General features: G+C 35.3%; 1 protein-coding gene across 6 annotated transcripts in view; it reads left to right on the top strand.

Annotated features, from left to right (window-relative positions):
• The window catches only part of LOC106662765 (serine/threonine-protein kinase minibrain), a 96100-nt gene that overhangs the window by 12457 nt on the left and 61943 nt on the right, over nucleotides 1-21700 (top strand). For 5 of the 6 annotated variants that reach the window (XM_014387056.2, XM_024225309.1, XM_014387058.2 and 2 more), the window contains exon 2: nucleotides 17297-17347. The exons of the other annotated variant lie outside the window; for it this stretch is intronic. In XM_014387056.2, the coding sequence (XP_014242542.1) occupies nucleotides 17297-17347 (51 nt within the window). The remainder of the gene's footprint in view (nucleotides 1-17296; nucleotides 17348-21700) is intronic. 6 annotated transcript variants of the gene reach the window in all.

Raw genomic sequence — 21700 nt, 5'->3', positions numbered from 1 at the left:
AGGTATGCCTGCACAGGTAACACGCTCATACACGGTACGGTAAACTTAGAGGTATACCAGAGGTTTTTACCTTCGTTGGTCATGGCTGGCGAGATGACGACGCGATTGCAATGGTCGTTTATTTGTTGCTGTTAATTTCCTTCGAATGCTCCGACTCCGTGAGCTTTGTCAACAATTTTTCATAATTAGCCTCCCAGAACATTGCACGATCGTGATGCTCCTTGCTTTTTATCGAGACATGGTTCTGATCTCAATAAACATTCGATAACTTGATTGTAGAACATGCTGAACAAAAACGAAAAATTAAAAACGTACAAACCATCGAAAAATGCGAGAGCGCTCGTTTCAACCAAATTGAATGTTGAAACCTTGAAAACTGTGCAGGTAAAAAGTATCAGATTGATTCAGTTAGGTTACCTGAACAGGTCGCAATACCTGCGCAGTTGCACCGTAAGTAGTTGGCACTCGCCTTTTGGTGCACTGTGCAGGTAAACCTCTCCTGAAGACAGCAACGTGTATAGCGACCTTAGGATTTGTCATTTTCGAACCTGCGGCGATAATCGGACCAGGATGATCTGAAACGACCAAACCGCAGGCTCATTCCTGAAGAAATCTCTCATCTTTCATTTTTTCTGTCTTTTTGTACCGTAATGTTTGAACGATTAAATGAAATAACTGCACAGCACTATCCGGGTAAACCTCTTGGTTTTGATGTGAGTTCTGGACTTCCCCACCGACAGTCCCCGTTAAGGTAGCGTCAGTTGAATGGAACATTTCATATTGTCACATCGACGAAGGAAGAGTCTCATCAAACATGCTTTTACTCAATTCATTTATTTGCCCTGAATATATTTCTACTGAAGCGGGTACCAAATGGCAAAATGCTAACGTTAATCAGCCATGCCACGCACAATGGCAATGAGAACTAACATGCCTGAGCGAAAATAAAGAAAATGAACGATAAACTAACTGTGGTTACAGTTTAGTTTATAGTTCTGTTTATTCTTCAGATTAAGGTTTACACAATCAGATTAACTGAGCGTATAAGGGATACTAGGTACGACACCCCTGACCACATAACACTTCACAAGTTACGATCTTAACTTCTCTTTAATGAACGACTTGGTATGGTATTGATTCGATCCTTGTTTCTTACTTATAATAATATTTTTTATTTAAGCTGTGTAGAATATTTTTGTTGAATAATAGTTATAATCTCGTACCTTTTTTGTTAAATCCTCTCTCATTTTTCCAACGAGGCTTGACATGTCATTTTTGAGGTTTTGATGGTTCCGGTCATTAGTTGGAAGTATTAATTTTATTATTATAAAGGTGACATGACCTGATCGATTCCATTGATCGGGGAATAACCGTGATTAGTAATTAAAAAAGCAAAACAAAACTTTTGATTGCAATTGTGGCTATAATGCTGTCGGATAAAGGGTAATTTTGCTAAATTTTGAAAATTTGCCGTATTGGTTGTTATTCTGGACCAAATGCTCTATCACCAGTTTCTTTGACGATGATGAAAGTTACATATTTCTGTTTGTTCAGAATCAAAATGCATGTTTTTAGTATGAAAAGTATACGGTCTTGGAACATGATTGAATGATATATGTATGCAAGCAAACCTGCAGAAAATGTACATTGAGATGTTGCTAAACTTAGACGGAAGTTATTTTCAGTAGATATGGAATTGCATCAATTGGTGATAACATATGCTTATTTGTCTTCCCTAAACGATTGTTCGTCTCACTGAGTATCTAGGTTGAAGGGGTTCGGAGCTCTCATTTTTCCCAGGAGGTTTATTTACGAGGCCCCTTCCGTCATCCGTGAGGGTCAGAGCCCCTCTATCTTTACGGCCCATTCACGGAGCCAGCACCACACTCACCACAATATGTTTTTTTATGACTTTTTTCTCTCTTTGGGAATCCTTTCGATTTCCAATCTCATCGTTGCATGTTTTATTCATTAAAACGTCCTAAGATGACATTACTTCATTTTCGATTCTAAATTTTAAGTATTGCAAAAGATTGCCTTTTAAAAAAAGTTCTTTCTAGCTTGTTCGTTTCCGATCATTTTGGTCTGTCGAATGCGTTTCGGCTGATTCGACGTTTGAAGATATCGAGATGCTCCTACTCGTCCGACCAAAACAGCGAGACGATGCGAGAATGATCGGAGACGTCCATACTACATGCCACATCCTTCCGCAAACATTCAAACGAAAATTTCACAAGTTCTTACTTATTCTCGTCAGACAGAATTAGTTGTAATTTTAATTTAACTAAAAAAATTAAGTATAATTTAATATTGCTTTCTGAAGTAACATTTAAACGGCAAACTATCTATAACGCGATGCGGATTAGTTGGATATTCATGGACCAAAATAAAGGGGCCAAATTTTCATGGTAACGAAAAGGTGATTTCCTAATATTAGATTGATTATCGGCTCACGATTCTAGGAGGTCGAAGGGAAAACAAATTTTTTAAAATTAAAACAAACCGCCTTTCTCAATCAATATGATTGTTACATAATGATAAATGATTAAATGAGAAATTGATGTCCTACGATTTCCCGTTGAATCGTATTTTAATTTAATATTTATCACAAAAAAGTGGCGAAGCTGGTTCTAGCTTATGTTGCTACATGTTTTTCAAAATATCCCATTAAATATATAATATTTGGAAACTTGAATCAATGAAACTCTATAGAAAATTGAATTGAGAAGTTGATGTCCAACAATTTCCTGGATAATCCTATTTTAATTTAACATTTATCATACAAAAGTGGTTAAGTCGGATCTAGCATAAGTTGTTCCATGTTTTTCAAAATATGCCATCAAATTTATAATTTGTCTATGGAAACGTTTAAAATTTAATCTTATGTGAGGAAATCGACATAAAAACAGGTTATATTCTAGCGCAATATAGTAGATAACACAATTTTGAATTTTGTGGGAACAGTAGGTTGTTTCGTATTCAAGATCGGCGACTTTCGATATTGAAAAAAAACCTTAATTTGAGAGAACGTAAAGAAAATTCTTTGCTATAAATTATCCTGTGTATTGTTTGTACTGTTCGTAAAAAAATTTACTAAGCCACTGAGCCATCGTTAAAATTAAATATGTTTTATAAAGTGCGAATTAGTCATGTAGGACTAGGGTAGATGAGACTGAAAATGAAGGTAGTGGATGGTAGTGTTCATTTTTTAATAAATACGTCAAATCTTTAAATACAGACTTTTTTTAATTGAAAAAAAAAATGTAAAATTCGCTCATTTGACGATTAGACCGTTGTCGAACGTTTGCATCGTGTTTTCGGGTTCTCCGTTTTGGGCCAGGGATTATCAGATAATTATCCAACAAAGTGAGAATGCGGAAAATTGCGAAAACGACTCGCCAGGTCATACAAAATGTAATTAGTGTTTAGAAATGGACGGATTGTTTCAATTCGGCTGATAATTGGCTTTCGAACAAACTTTCGAAAAAGTCGACGATTCATTTGCCCATTGTGCTATAATCAATCTTTAGTAAATTGTGTTTTTATTCTTGGGCTTTAATGAAACTATATTATTACGGGGTTTTTCTGTAAAAACCCGGACTATTTGCAATAGAAATGCGCCGAAAATCGATGTGGGAATGTGTACATAATTTTGCCAGGGGAAAATGTATGTACGGACTGTAAATTTTCCTACGTCGGGCATGCTGGCGACTGTGCTCTTGTCTACAATAAGTGCGAGGCATCTCGGGGGTCGGATAGTTTTTGCCCACTCATTATATTTACATTACTGATTTAAATATCAATCGTCGTAATTTAATGTTGCTTATATCGAACACTTTATAAATCCAAATATCAAACACTGTAAAACGTGGTCGGTTCTTTTCATTCTGGTCTAGCTCACTCCAAACTTCAAAGATAAGATGTTATTGTGAATATACAACTACAGCCCAAATCAGCGAGACTTTAGGCTGCAAGTAGACCAGGATGAAACGGGCTACCTACACCACGCAAACTTCAAGAAGGAAATCTCACAATTTTGCAATCATTTAACAACGTATTTAAAAAACAAAAACAATAATCATGTCTTTTTGTTATTATTGCTGAGGAGGAACGTTTCGTCATTGATTTGTGGATAAGAAGGTTCAATAAAAGTTGTTAACATTGTTTGTCGAAATGAACCTGTTTTGGGGTGACATGACAAGAATGACGTAGTGGCTGGCTGGCTGGCTGGCTGGCTCTGTTGTGTATTGATCCCAGCCCCCACTTTCATTGGAGCGCCAGCCCCCTCCAGATACCTGCCGACGTCCGTCCAGACGGGATATTTTTATTGTCAATTAACGTTGTCTAGAACTTGAGGATGATCCTCTTCAGTCGGACGCCTTTTCATTTGTAATGCAATTGGAAATTTCACCGTGAGAATATTATTAAGGGCGGGAGTGAAAAGTTCGACTGGCAAGAAGTCAATGCCGCATCCGTTTTGAATTTTGTATACTACTTTGTGTTGACTTTAGTGTTGATGTTGAATTTACGAAAAATTAATTTCAAGCCTAAACGCATTAGCAATGATTTCCCAATGAATAGGGCTTGGACAGAAAGACCATTGCACTTCGTCTTCGGATTGATGGACGGCGGCTGAAGTTGATGAACAGCCTGCAGACCTGTTTATTGTAAAACCCAAAAATATTTCTGCTTTTTGGCATAATTAACTCCTCTATTCCGATTTCAGTAAAAAAATTCAACGCGTAATAAATTTTTTTAAAAAGAATATGACTACATGTATGACTGTGATATGTCATATCGATGTAATCAACATACCTTTGTCAGATTTCTTACTTAGGTCTACGGAATGATAAGCCTGTCGGTCTTTCCTTGCAGTCTGCCAGTTGCGTTACACAAACCCACTACTAAATATGACGAAATTCTGAAAAGGATCTGACATTTAAAAAAAAGATTGGTATAGAAAAGTAATATGAAATTACGATTAACCCTGTAATATTTATTTTAAAATGTTATCCGACTATACTATAACGAGGAAAATATCCGACCCCGTGCTGTCTCGCATTCAGACAAGGTCTAGTCGCCGGCATGCCCGACTTGAGGAAAATTGACTATCCTGAGTCGTATATATACATATACATTTTTCCTCCTGACAGTTTATACACATTTCCCCGTTTCCTATTTAATCGACTCTCAGTGAATTTTTATTGTCAATTGTCCTGATTGAGATAGCAATTCTTCCCATTTATTGCCTGAATTAAAATAATTCTCAATGAGCATTCTCCTGAGTCGTATATATACAAATACGTTTTTCCTCCTGGCAGAATTACTAGTTTATATTCACACCCCGTTTCCTATTTAATTAATTCTCAGCGGATTTTTATTTTCAATTGTCCTGATGTTTGAGATAGATATTCTTCGGATTTATTGCCGGAATTAAACTAATTCTCAACGAGCATCCGAGCATACATGTAGATTTTTCCTTTTGACAGAATTATTAGTTTATACACATACCCCGTTTTCTATTTGGTCAATTCCCAGCGGATTTTTATTTTCAGTTGTCCTGATGTTTGAGATAGCTATTCTTCGGATTTATTGCCTGAATTAAAGCAAATCGTCCATTTATAAATATTAATTACACTTTGTTTGTTCTAGAGTCGTGTTCGCGATTTTCCGCTTTTCACATTTTGTTGGATAAATATCAATAATCCCTGTGACAACCCCTAAAACAAGGTGTGCAACGTCAATTTGTCAACGAGCATTTTGGCTTGAATATTCTAAAAATGCAGTTCTGACAGTACGAAACATCGAGGTTATCAGAATGTTCGGAAATGACCAAGCTTACAAGAAAAAATCATCACTTCTCAAATAGTTCTAAAATTAATTAAGGATTTTAGGTCATTTAGGTAATTGGTCAAGCGGACCACGAAATTAGTGAATTTAATGAATAGTTCTAAATTTTAGTACGAATTTTAATATATGCAACGAATACTTCTATTTAGTTAGACAAAACTAGATAGAAATGGAAAATGGCTAAACCAAAAAAATCTACGTTGCCTCGCGAAGGGATATTATTTTAAATAAACTAAAAAATAACTCATCCCCCTTATTTGCCAATTTTTGCAAATAAAGTTCAAAACCTTTTTTTCTCGAAAAGCAAGTTCGAAAATTAATGTCTGTCGTATAAAACAATATCTGCGGACACAGCTGCGGTTTTCTTATGTTATGTTGTTAATGTGATCCAGTGGGTGTAGTTTTAATCTAAAATCACTTTTGTTTTACAAATTTGGAGGGTAAAATTGAAAAAAACAAACCAAAAAAAAAAACAAAAAAACAATAGAAATTGAGGTTTATTGCGATAGTGGCTTTGTCCGATTGACATGGCTATCGTTGTCAAATATCGTCAGAAAACCATAAATTTGTCTTGTTTTTGGACGGTTATGTTTGTAAAACTCCGCATTAATAAAAAATCATAATTTAGTATGGTATTAATGGCTATTTACCATATTTTAAACTAATTGTGCAAGCTATGTGAAATTTGTTTTCATCGAACATTTTAAATGTACAGTTCAATAAACAAATTTCTATTCTTCTATTTCTCTTCCGTTACCTACTTTTTATTAGAAGTAGATCATTGGACATTAAACGTTTGGAAAAATCTAATAGATATATTATTTATGTCTAGCCAGTGTACCGCGTGTGGGAAATAGATAAAAACAATGTAGACCATCATTTGATTTTCCGATGAAAAACGATCGATTTATGCTTTCTAGGAACGGGAGCCAAGTTTTGGGGAAAATAGCCCACCGAATTATCGGGGTTCCCTATGAGATGTACCCTCGACGCCTATACTTCGTCTCCACTTGACCACCCCTTCTACTTAAAACTACCCGTTTCATTTGACACGTTAGGAATGGCCAGTGGTGAAAGTTCTGTCTTTGCACAATGTCGAACTATTTTGGATTTCGGCACTCGTGTAAGTTGTTTTATTTTTGACGTTTATGAAAAATAATTCACCAAAGGAATTTGATTTGGTAGTGAAAGGGTAGGATCGTACCGGCGGCACTGGTAAAATTAATCGATGTCGAAATTTCCTTTTAAAAATTGACGCTTGATTAGATATTCCAATATTAAATATTCCTTTATTTAAATAAAAATTTGCAATTTAACATTAGTTCTACGATTTTAAATTATTATGGATATCGACCCTCTTGGCTCTAGGCTAAAATAATCTCAGCAGTGAAATAAAAGATTTAATTCCAAATCTTCCACGATTAATGAAATAGTTAGGGTTTACCATGATTTCATTAGTTAAGAAGAGTTTATGTTTACAATCCAATTGTCCGTACCGCAGGTGGACACGGGAGTTTAGAAGTAGTTAGACGAAGGTAATGGTGTTGAAAACAATGGTTCACCTATAATTATCCTGGTCCTATTCACTGCTAATTAATACAAAAGAGGTGGGCGAGGGTGAACGTCGGGGGAAAGGGTTATTGTTTGGTATTTGGCAAGTACTTCACTCCCCTCGGTTCTTTCAAGGGCCCCTGCGCCAATGCCCTTTAGGGCGTTTGTAACACTACTTTGAGTAATGTTCTTCTCAACAATCTTGAATTGCAATTAGGTACTTGGCCTCTTCTTAATTATTAATCCGTCTATTACGATATATTTAGTGAAGAGGTACAGAGTCTGGCGATGATATACCCACGTTAACAGAGATTTTCTTAATATGTATTCATTACAAATGATAAATGAAAGATTAGGCTCATCAGTGCACGTGTAACTGGTTATGGAGTCAGGGTAACCTCATACCTTACGTTTTAGAAAGGCATCTTATTACAAATCCATTTTTAATTAGAATTAAAACATAAATTGTTTAACTTTGTTAGGCGTTGGTGTACCTTGGTGATGTAGAAATGATCACTGAAAGCTCGGCGGTAAACGATTTGCTTCTGCTAATCCTTGTTCGTTTTGTATCCATTCCTGTAAGCCTGTAAACTGCTAACGCAGATTTCTTAATCTAAAATCCTGTAATCATACAAAATTATGTCATGTTCATACTTGTAAGATGATGTATCCAGGTTTATGTCTCCATTGATCGGTTGCTTCGCATTTGAAGAGGATATGGATGCGGGTTCTTAGTTAGAAGTATACCCATGATGTTTTCTCATATGCCAGTGACCAGTCCTATCACTCCTATTAGTTTATCCTTCTCTAACTGTAGCAGTATTGAGCCACTGTTGGTAAGCTTACTGAGTCTAACTCCTCAAGAATTTATCCACTTCTCGTTTTTTTTTCCAATCCATTCTGTGATGGAGGATTCTGGGTTTGCTTTTGTTATCCCAAGAATAGGTTTAGGTCCTGTGGTACAAATGAAAGGCTAGCATTTTTGGATATCGACTTCGTACAAAATCAGAGAGCCAGTGACAAATCGAGAAGCTTAAAAAAAAAACAAAAAAAAAACGCAGAGGGCAGGCAATGACCATAGTTGGTTTGTCGGCCCCTAAACCTCCCACGTTACTACTGTATAGTTCGTTGAGATATTTTTTAACGTATATGAAGTTCAACAATTTTATATAGTTTCCTGAAAGGTAAAAAAGTGGTTCAAGTGTTACTATGAAATAATACTCATTCACGAGAACAAAAGGTTGCCAATTAGGAGGGACCGCAGTAGCGAGTGGTCAGCTCTCGGCTGGAGACTGGTCATGGGTTCGATTCCCACCGTCGCCCCTGGCCCTATTTTCACCTTATCCTTCCCTCAAACTACATTTGTGTGATGAAATTATACATACGTACCCGGTAATATGCGAGCTCATAAGGGCATTATTAAAAAAAGCCAATTTACAAAAAATTCGTTAATTAGCAACACTAACGTTTTATTGGATTTGAACCATAAAGTACCCGGTTTTACGAAACAAGTCTTAACAAGATTTCACCCCTCTCAAGATCATTCTATTTTTTTCATTCTAATTTAAGTGCTATTGCCCCGCCTGCAGGAAAGCAAATATCATTCACAGTAAACGCTCTTTTTTAAAAGTGAGAATTATGTAAATCATGAGCTGTCTTCTCGTGAAACAAGCTACTATCGACATAGTTCCACGGAAGGAAATTTTCTTACATTCGTTCAATGTAATGGCGTCAGTGGCTACACTGGTTTAGTTGTTGACACGGTGGTCATCATGTAAGGTAAAGGCTCCGGGTTCGAATCCTGCGGCCTTGCATTCGAATCCGACATACGTACTTAAAAATAGGCTTTTTTTTTGCAAAACACCGGCACCAAATAATTGTGTTCAAATAATTTTAGTTGAAATACCCTTTGAAAAAAATTAAGAGTATAGTTATGAATTAAAATTTTGGAGTTTGAACAATATTTAACGTATTGTTAAAAATAAATTAACGAATACGAATAAGTAATAATAAGCAAAGAAAATGGTTTTCTTTTTTGATTTGGAAGAACTACCAACTGTTAGTTATCTGAAATGCTCTTATCAAAACCTTAATTACCTAGTAAATAAGTCAAGGTGTAGTCCAGAAAAAAAAACGTCTTCCCCGTTAAGGATATATGGTGGGCCCTTTATCTCTCTCAACCTTTCACTTTTAAGTTACTCTAAGGGCCTTTTAATGTCACCCGTTACTGCGGAGATCTTTGAAAATCCTTTTTTACCAATGCTCCTGCTAACGTCCCAAGCCCGAGAGAGAAACCATTAAAAAGGGAATAATGCCCCTGGAAATAGAAATGTAAAAGGACTGAGCACGTGAGGCTTCTAAACGTAAAATTGTGACGAACGTCCTGTCAAAGGGTTCAACCAGCTGGCAGTTTTAAATTTTTATTATTCTTTTTTTTACAACTGTATTTTTTTGATGCAACAAGTATGGACATATAAACAATAACATCCAATGTCCTGTGTTGGATGCCGATTACATCAATGTGATGAATGAGATGGACTCCATCCTAAGAGACAGATGTCAAGTAATGAGGTTGTCGCGGTGCCAGCTATGCTAGTCTCCTAGAGGATTATTGGGTAACGTGGTAGATGACAGGCTTTTGATGGTTCAGATTATGGAGACAGCATGTAGACGGATTTCCCAACATAAAAAAAGTCAATGCACTTGGATGAGTATGTAACGTTCACCCCAATCAGCCTTTCTAGCTCAGAATTCTCTTTCAGCATATTCGTGGGCCTACTTCTTTTCAGTATAAATGATGAAGTAAAGTTAACTTATCAAGCAGCTTGAAAAGAATACTGTCATTTAGAAGATGATGAGAATTTGGAAAACATCCTTAAAGAATCCGTGATTACTCAATAGAGTTTTCAGTTGAGAGAATTATTTGTTGCCATATTAAATTATCCTTCGCTATAACAAAACTTATGTGAGGTTAGATATGTGGGGAAATTGTATCTCACACGGACAATTATAAATCCGTTCCTCAAGAACCAACTCAATAAATAAAGTTTTTCTACAAATATCAAATTTCAATTTTTAAAATTTAATTTTCACTTTTTTTATATATATTTTAAATTTTCACTACGCGAGTGAAGCTCGGGGGAGTGCTATACTAATTAAAATTTGTGAGTGCTATGGGTCTGTGAGTGAACTTGTGGTGACAGTTCGATCATTATCACTCATTTCCGCTTCTGCCCAGATAAACTCGTCCTTTGTTTGTACTTTGATGTTTGGTTTTCTCGCCATCATCGATTTAACCGAGTAAGTCTTCTAATCGTCCTAACTAGTGTAAAGTTGTTAAGTTTGATTGATTGTGGGTAAATGAATTCGATGAACGTCTTTTGCCACCAAGTTTAGAATGTTGTTCATTGTGTTTTTCAGGATGAGATCGAATAAATCTATGCTTTGTTCAATTCGTTATTTGAAAATACTACTTTTGGTTTTTTTAAAATATCTTAACGCCTAATGACGATAACTTTTATGGTTCTTAAAAATTAATGAACATTTTCTTTAAAAAGGTGTAATTTTGGACTTCTACGGCCCATTCTAGGTCAAATATTAGGATTCAATACGAAAGAAATACAGGAATGTGAGCGGAAAGGTGAAGCGAGTGGAAAATCGTGGTGTCTGGGTCAGATAGGGAGCCTAATGGGATCAACTGCATGTGAAATTGGCCTATAGGATGCCTAGTACCTACTGAAACTGGAGAGAAGACACTAATTTCTAACCCACAAAAGCCAATTTAGAAATTTAATTTTGGTAATTCAATTTTCGCCCGAGCGTTTTGCCCTGTGTAATTAAATTACAAGATTCCTTTAATGTGTCCCCTAGTACCATTGATTTTGTCCTTCGTATATCAGGAATAACTTGTTACTGAATACCTACACGTTTGGACCGTAAGAATTGTATTTTAATGCGATGTGATAAGCTTTTGGGAATTTTTTAGCTTAACAGAAACTAAGAATGAAGAAGGCGTAATGTATCAGTACAATTTTCCGATGTATGCTGGACTTTGCTTCTCCTTAGGTCTCGACAAATACCGTGCTCCTCACTTTCCGGTCAAAGAAAGCTTCCGTCCGGACTTTCCGGAAGCGGACAGACAAAGTACAGGGTGATTTACTTTAGACTATTTGGCTCGGCCGTTTATCCTCGGCTCGTTCTCAATCAACATTTTCTCAATTCTGTTCCAACTAATTTAATAGCCATAACCGTTCTTTACGTTTTACGAAATGGTTCATTCGACTTAGAACCATCCCTTCTCTCTATGAAAATTTTACTTGTTTCTTCTTTATTCTTGATTGAAATTTCTTGATAGTGAGAGCAAGTTTTTTAGCCGTTGGTGGTTGTAATTGAACAGATTGTCTTCTAATCTGGGGGTATATGTAAAACCAGGTACAAAAATATATCTCAGAGCATACGTACACGAATATTGAGTGTGAGGGTGGTCATTCGTTCATTTATACAAAAAAAACTTTTAATATTATTTATACATAATATCAAGCAAAGTATTACATAAGGAAAAGCTCATATCCAGCACTATATTATATATTGTTATTCGGAGATCGTGAGATGCGGTCTGGTGTGACGTATGTTTTAGAAAAACATTTTCTTTATCGTGCCAACGTTTCGATCTTTATTTGAGATCATCATCAGGGCCTGGGATTTATAAACATAAATTTCTAGCGTTGTATAAATTCATTTTTTCACCTCCTACATGTATTTGTAAAATTTAAACAATGTTTATAAATCCCAGGCCCTGAAGATCTCAATAATGATCGAAACGTTGGCACGATAAAGAAAATGTTTTCTGAAACCTACGACACACCAGACCGCATCTCACGATCTCCGAATAATCATTGACTAATGGTCACTAAACACCACACATTATATATTGTATATTACAGTTTAGCTAAAATCGTGTTTCGGATGATATGTCGAGGTGTATCCAAATTTCAAGAGGGTGGGATGGACCATGGACCATTAGCATTCGGGGTCAGTATTTGATTCACTAGGTGCTAATGTCAAAGTTCATCCAGGGGTGGCAAGGTCACGGCCTCAATAATACAATCTCTCAATAACACAAAGTTCACGATAAAGTGTCCACAGAGTTCTGATTTCATCGATGATCCTACGAAACTATTCGCAACGTGCTGTCCATTTAATTCATTTATTTGTAAAATGATGTGTTTTGATATCATAAGAAATAATCTTAGAAAATTTTATTTCGTTTTTTTTTTTTTTTTTTTGGATAGAGTTTATACAACTGTGATTGATCTTAATGATTTATGTTTATTCACTATAGAAATTCTTTGTTTCCATTTAGGAATAATTTTTTTAAAAGTCATTGTCGTTTTACCCCATTGACCTGTTAAATTGTATTAAACACTAAAATTAAATGACTTGATGGCAACCACTGATTCGCTTCCACCTTGACTGAGATTTATTTAACAACACATTAGCTTCATATGAAAGTGCAGATCCACCAATAATCCGAAATCTTTGTTCCACCAGATCAATTCTCCTCCAATAAAGCCTGTTATTAACCAACTGACCAGCTACTGTGTTTGAACAATCGAAATATGACGCGATTTCCCTATCACCCGTTAAACTTTAACTGCCAATACTGGTCAAACGATTCGTGTTTATCAACGAAATTCAGAACACAGAAAGCCTTCCTCAAATGTTATACGATGGAAATACCAAGAAATGTAATTAAAAATCCCTGCATAGAACCGAACGATAAAATATAAAACATCAACCGTAATATAAATTCATTTTCATTTCACACCAAGAAGATCGACATGATGGGATGTGGCTATCATTCAACAGGTAAGACTACTTGTCGGCCAACAGGTAATAAATACCTGATCTGGTAGAGTTTGTGCATTAAGAAGACTCTCACCTTATTTCATAAATGTTGAGGAAAGTTTTGACCTAAACTCTGACCACTCTCAAATCGTATTAACACTCTTGAAGAGTTAGTCAGAAAACGGAATGGACATAATATGCTTGTCAATCATTCTACTGACTGAAATAATTTCAAATTGAAAACACCATCAGTCTAAACGTTAATTTAAAAGCAAAAGATCAGCTTGATCGTGAAGCATTTAACGATAAGCAAGATGCATTTTAGAATAATGCGAACTACTATAGTATTAAAAGAATATCTATAAAGAATCCCCAAAATATTAAGGGGGTGGATTCATGAAAAAAGGAAAGTTAGGAGTCGATGGCAACAATCGAGAGACCCTGCTGATCAAACAATTGTTAATAAAAAAATGCAATTTCTAAAAATTAGCTTGAAATAAATAAAAAAGAAACTCTCAAAAACTATTTGCACATCTTAACAGCAGACGCTAAAACCGACTATTCGGTATGGAAAGCTGCACGAAAATTCCAAATCCCACCTCTTAGAAAGAAAAAAAAATGACTGCGCATGGGCAAGAGATAATAAAGACAATTTGCAATTCATTGAAATTCATTTTGCAGATTCGTTTAAACCAAATCGCCTCTTAAATAATCCCTACGACAAATCAGAATGCGTAATTAAACATTTTACACCGAAGGAAATAGACAAAGAAATAGAAATGAATCTGAATTCTTGGAAAGCTCCAGGGTTGGACCTGATAACGGCAAAAAGATTGAAAAAACTTCCCAAAAAAGGAATTTTAAAATTAACGAATTTATTTAACACAGACCCTAATGTCTTGGATGTTGCTGAGATCATCATATTAGTAAAAGCACTTAAACCACCATACAAAGTATCATCCTACCGTCCCAATTATTCGAAATTTTCGAAAAAGCTTTGCTAAACACTGAAACCTTTCATTAAAGAACGAACAATAAACCATGCCACCAGATTGGATTCAGAGCCAAACACTCAACCTTAGATCAGAAACATAGAATAACTGATATTTTAGAGAAAGCTCTAGGAGATAAAAATATAATCTTTTTAAAAGATAGTTACTGCTCACAGTAAATTGTTTTCAACGACCGGATTTCGAGCCTACAGCTCATCATCAGTTTGAAGGAGCTCTACAACCACGTCTCTCGACGTGAATTGCAAGTCTGACACTCACTCCACCATTTATCTTTTCTATCGATAAAAATATATGTTCAGCTTTGTTCGTAGACGTATCGCAAGCTAAAAAATATATATTCCCAAAACAATATGTTGGCTTTTGACCTCCTATCTTTCGGAAAGTCTATTCCAAGTTTAACTACCAGCCGAATACTCTGGTTGTTTGAAATCAAGGCCAGAAGGTAACATCTTAGGCCTCGTGCAGCATACAAGTGACCTGCCACTGATGGAAAACCAAAACGACAATAGATAATAAAATAAATTGTAAAGCACATATCGAAAAGAAAAAATGTAGATTTCAAATACCGTCAACTTTATTGGTTACTGGGAAGGAATCCCGACTATCAATACTATGTATGGTATACAACTTTGGAGATTTGCCAAAAGAAGCAATACAATTATAATCCAATGGTTCGAAAACAAAGGTCTACGAAAAATGGTAGTAATGGTAGTAAAAAATGGTAGCAATAGGGACCTACACAAAGTATAAACATCCCGGACATCGACTCCGAGATCAGACGGTATGCTTATAAAGCACCACCTTCCTCTTCAAAGCCACCAGAACACCGAGGCCATCCGCCTGCTACGTAGTCTTAAGAGACTTAAGAGGACTAAACCATTTGAATTAGTTCTTTAGAAACGCAACTAGATAAGCTGTGACACTAATGGACACTAGTGGACTAAAGTGTATTTAATTCTAAATTAGTTATTGTCAAATTATTATGGTCTTACTCCACTAGTCCTAATATTTAAATGCATTAAAAAAAGTTCCATTTCACAATAACACGCAACCTGGTTCAAAAAAAGCCTAGAGTCGATTGTAAATTTTTTTTATTGCGAAAGGACAAGGATCAACATCCAATCAACGACTAATTAATATAACTGTGCTACGTAAAGGTGGGAACGTATTGTACCACGGACATTCTATTACATAAGATAATGTAATCGAATAGCCTGTGAACAGATGACTAAATTTATTGCGTGGATATCGTTTACGAAGGTACTGTTCTATTACAAGAATCAGCTTTATAATATAATACAGTAATATAAAATAAAATAACTGCATAATAAAAATAGTAAGACGTGGAAATTTCCGTCTGCCAGAGGTAGAAGAACACGGAAATAAAGCAACAAAACAATACTAAAAAAAAGGAGAAATGGGGGAAAAAATTAAAGAATATGAAAGTAAAGCCAAACATAATGAAATAATAAAATTAAATAAAATGGTTTAAACCTAATTAAAGGGGGCAATTCCTTAGCGACATATATATAGCACATAGGAATCTACCCGATATGGGAATTGTGTTTAAGTATTGGGAATTGATTATCGGATCCCCTGTTCCGATTTTTTGGAAGAAACAGAGTTGTTTTATTGTATATAGCTTTGCGTCCCTATCATGTGTTGAGAGTGAATGTATTTATTAGCGTGATTGTGTGGGGAATATCGAGTACTAGTCAGATAATAGGTATAGGGCTACTGGTGTAATAACAAGTACTCTACCACAAATTAAGAGTATGATATGTAAATAGGAAAGAATGTATGTAAGAATGAGAGTGCGAATGGGTTTGGATCTAAGAACTGCATTCGTTGGGTGCTGAATTGTCCCTGCTGTGGCACCACCTGGAGCCCAGCCGAACTCGGTGGCAGGACGGATAAAGCCAAAGTCTGATTCCGAACTACCAACACCCGGGTGATTCCCGAGGCCTGTCCGTAATTTATTGTAAATTAGAAAAGTTTGAATTAGTGGACAGCGAGAAGTACTCAGCTCTGCAAACGTAGGCATGTATGTGCGGATTTGAGCCCATATAAATCAAAATACAAATCGAAATAGTACAAACTTCAAGGATTCATTTCTCTAGTATAAATATACCTACCTATCCATGCGTGTTGGTAATATTTTACAAGTGGGGTCGGTTCAGAGTTTAGCCCAAGTAATTAGTTCATTCCTAGAGAGGGAAACTCCAACCTAGGTGAAGCATACGAATTCCTTTTTTGCATTTTGCTGAATAACAAGACACCTACCTGTCTGACCTTAGAGTTACATTGAGAGCACAGGTCAGAAGGAAGGCCCCTCCATCCAAGGGGTGTAATTTAGCCAAAGTAGCCCACACCTCATTTTAAAAACACGCAAATCACTCAGATTCAGATGCTGATTAGAATCAGAAAATATATGGCCATGGTGGTAATCCCTATAATAAAAAAAAAGGTTTGATGTCATAGCAAGCCTCACAGACTCGTCCCAATGACGGATTACCTTTTCAGCAAGACGTTTCTTTTAGGTATTATTAATCTTTAATTTTTGTGGGGTGGAATATTTAAAAAATAGAGAAAATAGTATGCCAGTTGTAGAACCAGAACGTGTCGTGTTTTATAATCTCAAGAGCAGTAATTTTTGGAAGCCGGGAATTAGGGAGATTAAGAATTTTCAGGACATACTTAAAGTGAAGCCTAAGGAATCAGGTTAATTTTATTTGATGCTCTGTAGTGTAAAAATACAAACTACCAATATTGTTATTATAAGAAAAACAAACGCTAATGCTTCATATGAAGTGCAGTGCATATAATTTAGATGTCGACAGATGAAACTACTCTCAGTTTAATAAATCTTTGACATTTTTGTTTTAAACAACAGCTTTAAATACTTGTAACATTGACGAAACATTGTAACATTCCTATATTTATTCACTCTTTTCTCACAAATATTATCATATTTTATAAATTGGTTATCATTTTTTGTTTTCATTATTCATCATCAACACAAATCGTGTTCGCAGATGTTTCATCAAGGAGCGATTTTCTATCAGTCCGCGCCAAGGAGGATCAAGGTCAGATCACTATCACTATTATTATTATTATTATGTTTTCATTGGTAGTATTAATTTTTCAATATTTAATTTTAATTTGTTATTCTGCACCAATTTGTTTCATTGATGAAGTGTTTTGGCAAAATAAGAAAGTAGGAAAAAAGTAGCTTTTCTAGGAAGAATTGAAGTTGAGTAGAGAAGAACATAAATTTATTAGAAGCAGGTTTTATGTTGAACTGCCTGCGCTCATCCCTCTTCTCGCTGAAGATGGATGGCGATGAGCTGACGCGACGTACGGTAAAATCAGATACGTAGTTGCCTTATGCACCACGCATGGGATTATTAATTTCATGCTTATGTTAATACGGCTTAACACAATTTTCATCGTCGAAATCATGGCCCATATTATGTATTCTACAGACGTTTGTGTCTTCGAGTTTCGGATTTCATAGGTTATTTTTGCCCAAAGCCCCGGCCCTGGCTAGGAAATAGGCGAACAATCCATGTGAACGTCGCCTCTTTCAAAAGAGGCGCCGTTTTGAAACATTCGGAAATTTGATAAAAGTGAATTAGTGCAAGTTCTCGACGAGGGCCGACAAATCATTTTGAATAATAACAGATTCGTGACTCGGTTATATGATTTCGGCCTCCATAGACATTTCACCCATTCAGAACCCTTGCCCATTCATTGTTTCATCACCTGGGATTTGAATTATTTATTAACAGAATCATAGAATAAGAAGTAAAAGAAGAAAGGTGGAACGAGGTGGCTAGAAATAAATAAACGGACAGAAGGAGTTCAAATTAAGAAGGTGGAGGAGTTGGAGAGAGAACCACATTCCTTGCGCTTTTCTACGGCCCTTGCCCTCTCCTAGGTTCCCCTTCTTTCAACTTAATCACATATTTCGCTAAATTCGTAAAATCAATGTAAAATATTATTTCCTTCCTTCCCGTATTATTAACATATTTCAGTTGTCACTTGGGCATACCATTTTTGCATTTCGTAAATCCCTCCCAAATTTCGTGCATCGTTTGGTTCTTTAATTAACAGCCACTTTTTAAACTTTACAATACAAAATTAGGAAACATTGCATGTAATAAGGGAGAAATTTATTAATTTTATCTATATTTTCTGTGCGAGTTATTTTTTGTCGTGTACTTAAATCGAAAACTACTTTTAAAACTAGTAATGTTTTATTATTCATAATATTGCCTTTTATAAAATATCGGAATTAAACTTTAATTTTTTATCTGACATACAAATTACGCCTACTCGGATCGTTTAATTTGCTTAATTATTTTTGCTCCCAAAACAATTTCTTTTTGTACGTACACACACTCCAGTTTGAAAACTGGCTATTGATTGGATATGTATTTAAACATTAGTAGCATCTGTTGGTCTTTCTAGCCGAATAAGTGTTTCCTTTATCAAAAAGGCACAAAAACTGCAACTTTTTGAGCGGGTAGGGGTGACCCCGATACCCAGTTCACACGGGAATACTTCCTTTCTTATTTTGCCAACCGTACACTTTCTAGCACTGAACATTTGTCGTTTTTATCGACACTTTTTATTTTTTATTTATTTATTCATTTTAAATCTCAAATGATCATTAAATCAAATGAATCCAACAACCGCTTGTGAAGATTGTTTAATACAATTTGGTTTTGCGGATATTCTACACAGAGAAACATTTCAATAGAGGCATAAGAAGAATAGTAGTTAGCTAATATTTTTGCCTATTTTTTTCATATGGAAAGCTGAATAATTTAAGATGATTTACTACTTACCGAACATATTTAATTAGTAATTACGTAACTAACAACAATTTATTTGTAGAGATTGATAGTATAATGTCACCTTTAAAAAATATGAAAGCTGGGCTCCCTCAAGGGTCTGTTCTGGGACCAACCTTATTTAACATCTTTATAAATGATCTTTGCAAGCTAAAAATTACAGCTGAACTCTCTTGTCGGTCACTATAGATAGGTGTTTTAAATATTTTGAAAAATGGAGAATCAGACATAATCAGACATAAACACACTGCCAATCATTCAAAATAAATAACTCAGCAATACCATGGGCTAAGATATTAAATGGAATATATCTTGATTCCAGATAATTGTAATTATTAACCACATTGAAAATAAATGCTCAAAAGCATGGACCATCTTAAGGAGCCTTTACCGTCTCTTTAACAATCCATCATGTATGGACAGTGGTAACAAAAATCTTATTTATGAATTTAACATACGTCCTTTAATCACTTATGTGCTCCCATGTGGGGAAATATGTCTAAATCGAATTTTGGAGTAGGTAGTCCAAAATGCTGCTCTATGAAATATTGGAGGGTTTCCATGTTGTACTCCGATAGACTGCATGCATATAATCATAAACATACCTACCTCAAAAACCCACATCTATTGAGTAATTGTAAATTTTTTTAAATTCATGCATAAATAGCCCATTTGTGCATACAAATTTTTTTTCTTATAATAGGGAAGACTTGAATTACAGTAAATACAAACAAAGACTTAAGCATGTATTGTTTAAAAAATAATGAACATGGGTTCAGTGGAAGTGTGTGTCTGCCAATGTACCTGGTTCAACCAATTGCTGTGATAAATAATGTGTAAATAGGTGTTGTGTCCTTGTCTGTTAGTTGATTTGTTGCGTATAGCACTTAAATGAATTTACTTGAATACTCTAGTTGACTTCTTTATTTATTAATTCATGTACATATCTAGGGTTCTTTTTAATACCTTTATTGTTTTGTATAATGCTTGTGTTTAAAAAAAAATTTTCTCCCTTAAAGAATTTTATGTATAATATAATTGTAAGATAAAACTCTTCATACATTTTATACAGATTAGGTAAAAAAAGGTGCAATAATGCCCTGGAACCAACTGAAGCAACTATGCAAACAAATTCATACAACTTAGGAAAGTACAAAACATTTTATATCTGTTCTTAAAAAGCAGTAGTGTACTAGTCGTCTGTCGGAACATTTTGATTGATTTGTTATTCAAAATTGGTTTGATTCAGGAATCAAGTAATAAAAAAAATTGTACCACAGTTGACATTTACTTTCACATATTTTTAATACATACACGCACTTTAATTCATATGCGCACACCAAAGAGAATTTTATTTAAATTATAATGATTTTACAAAAATAATATAATTTTTTATTTTTTTTATTGTTTATTATGGGGTGGAAGACAGAACGAAGGTATCAGAAGAAAGCCTGAATGAAAATTCAGTTCTATTGCCGCCGTGGGTTCAGTGCTTTAGAAACCTTGAATAGGACGACGTCAGGTATTCTAGGTCATGTAGATAAGTCCCCCGAGGTCAGAGAACTCGTGCAGTTGTGCCTTCCAAAATCGGGATAAATAAATAGTTTCCAACAATTGTTCATAGTGTATTTTAAATTGACGAAGGGCAAATAATTGGCAGTGGTTGTTGAACAAGAAGACCCCCAAGACAAGAACTTTTCACAATCATGAATATAAAATCGAATGCTTTGTTTAAAAAGTTTGTCTAAAAAATGCTTATATGTGGCAAACAAGCAACTGCGTTTTATTACAGGATTTTATGAAAATAGGAAGAATTGTATAAAGTTCGGTTTTGTCGGTAACCCGTGAGTTTGAGAGTTGAACTTTTGCGATTGTGCTAGCTGGGCCAATGAAGCGTTTAATATTAGATAGAGGAAGGGCTGGTTGCGGGGGTTTGAACGGCGAGATCTACCTGTCACGGGTATTATGTATGGGGCACGGGAATCCACGTTCCATTCAATAGTGGTAAAACGTCCCCTGGCCAATATTGGCATTGGCAATTTGTCTATGAAAAGCTAATGATTGACTTAACCCGACCGCAATCGTCAAATCAATGCCACCGCCAAATCTTAATCAAACGTTTTGTAAGAAGGGAATTACATTAAAAGGATTAAGAATATATAATCATAAGAATATTCTAGCCGCCTAAATAGTTGTACGTTAATGGCGAGTAGATTTCTTCAAACCTTGGAAGTTTTAAAAGTTCATTTTATTTCGCAAACATTTAATCAAGTTTTGTAATAATGTAAAAGAAAGGGAGAAAATGCGTCTGAAAGTCAGGGACGACAAGCGAGAGTAGGCGGACCCAGAGAAATAACAGTCACTCAATCATTCAACATCATCCATTCGGATCGCAAACAGTATAACACTTGACTGATAATGTTGTAGGACAATTTTGATTGACACTTACAACAGTATTAATTTATCCTTCAGATGTTTTTACGATGGCTAACAATCAAGGGTGATCGTACCAGTTAACCTTGTTAAACAATTTGACAGATTCTGTGACAGATGTTGGTACAACTATCACAAAAGCATTGT

The sequence above is a fragment of the Cimex lectularius genome, unplaced genomic scaffold, assembly GCF_000648675.2.
Source record: "Cimex lectularius strain Harlan isolate CLEC.00 unplaced genomic scaffold, Clec_2.1 scaffold45, whole genome shotgun sequence".
Taxonomy (NCBI): Eukaryota; Metazoa; Arthropoda; class Insecta; order Hemiptera; family Cimicidae; genus Cimex; species Cimex lectularius.
This window is presented reverse-complemented; position numbering and strand designations above follow the sequence as displayed.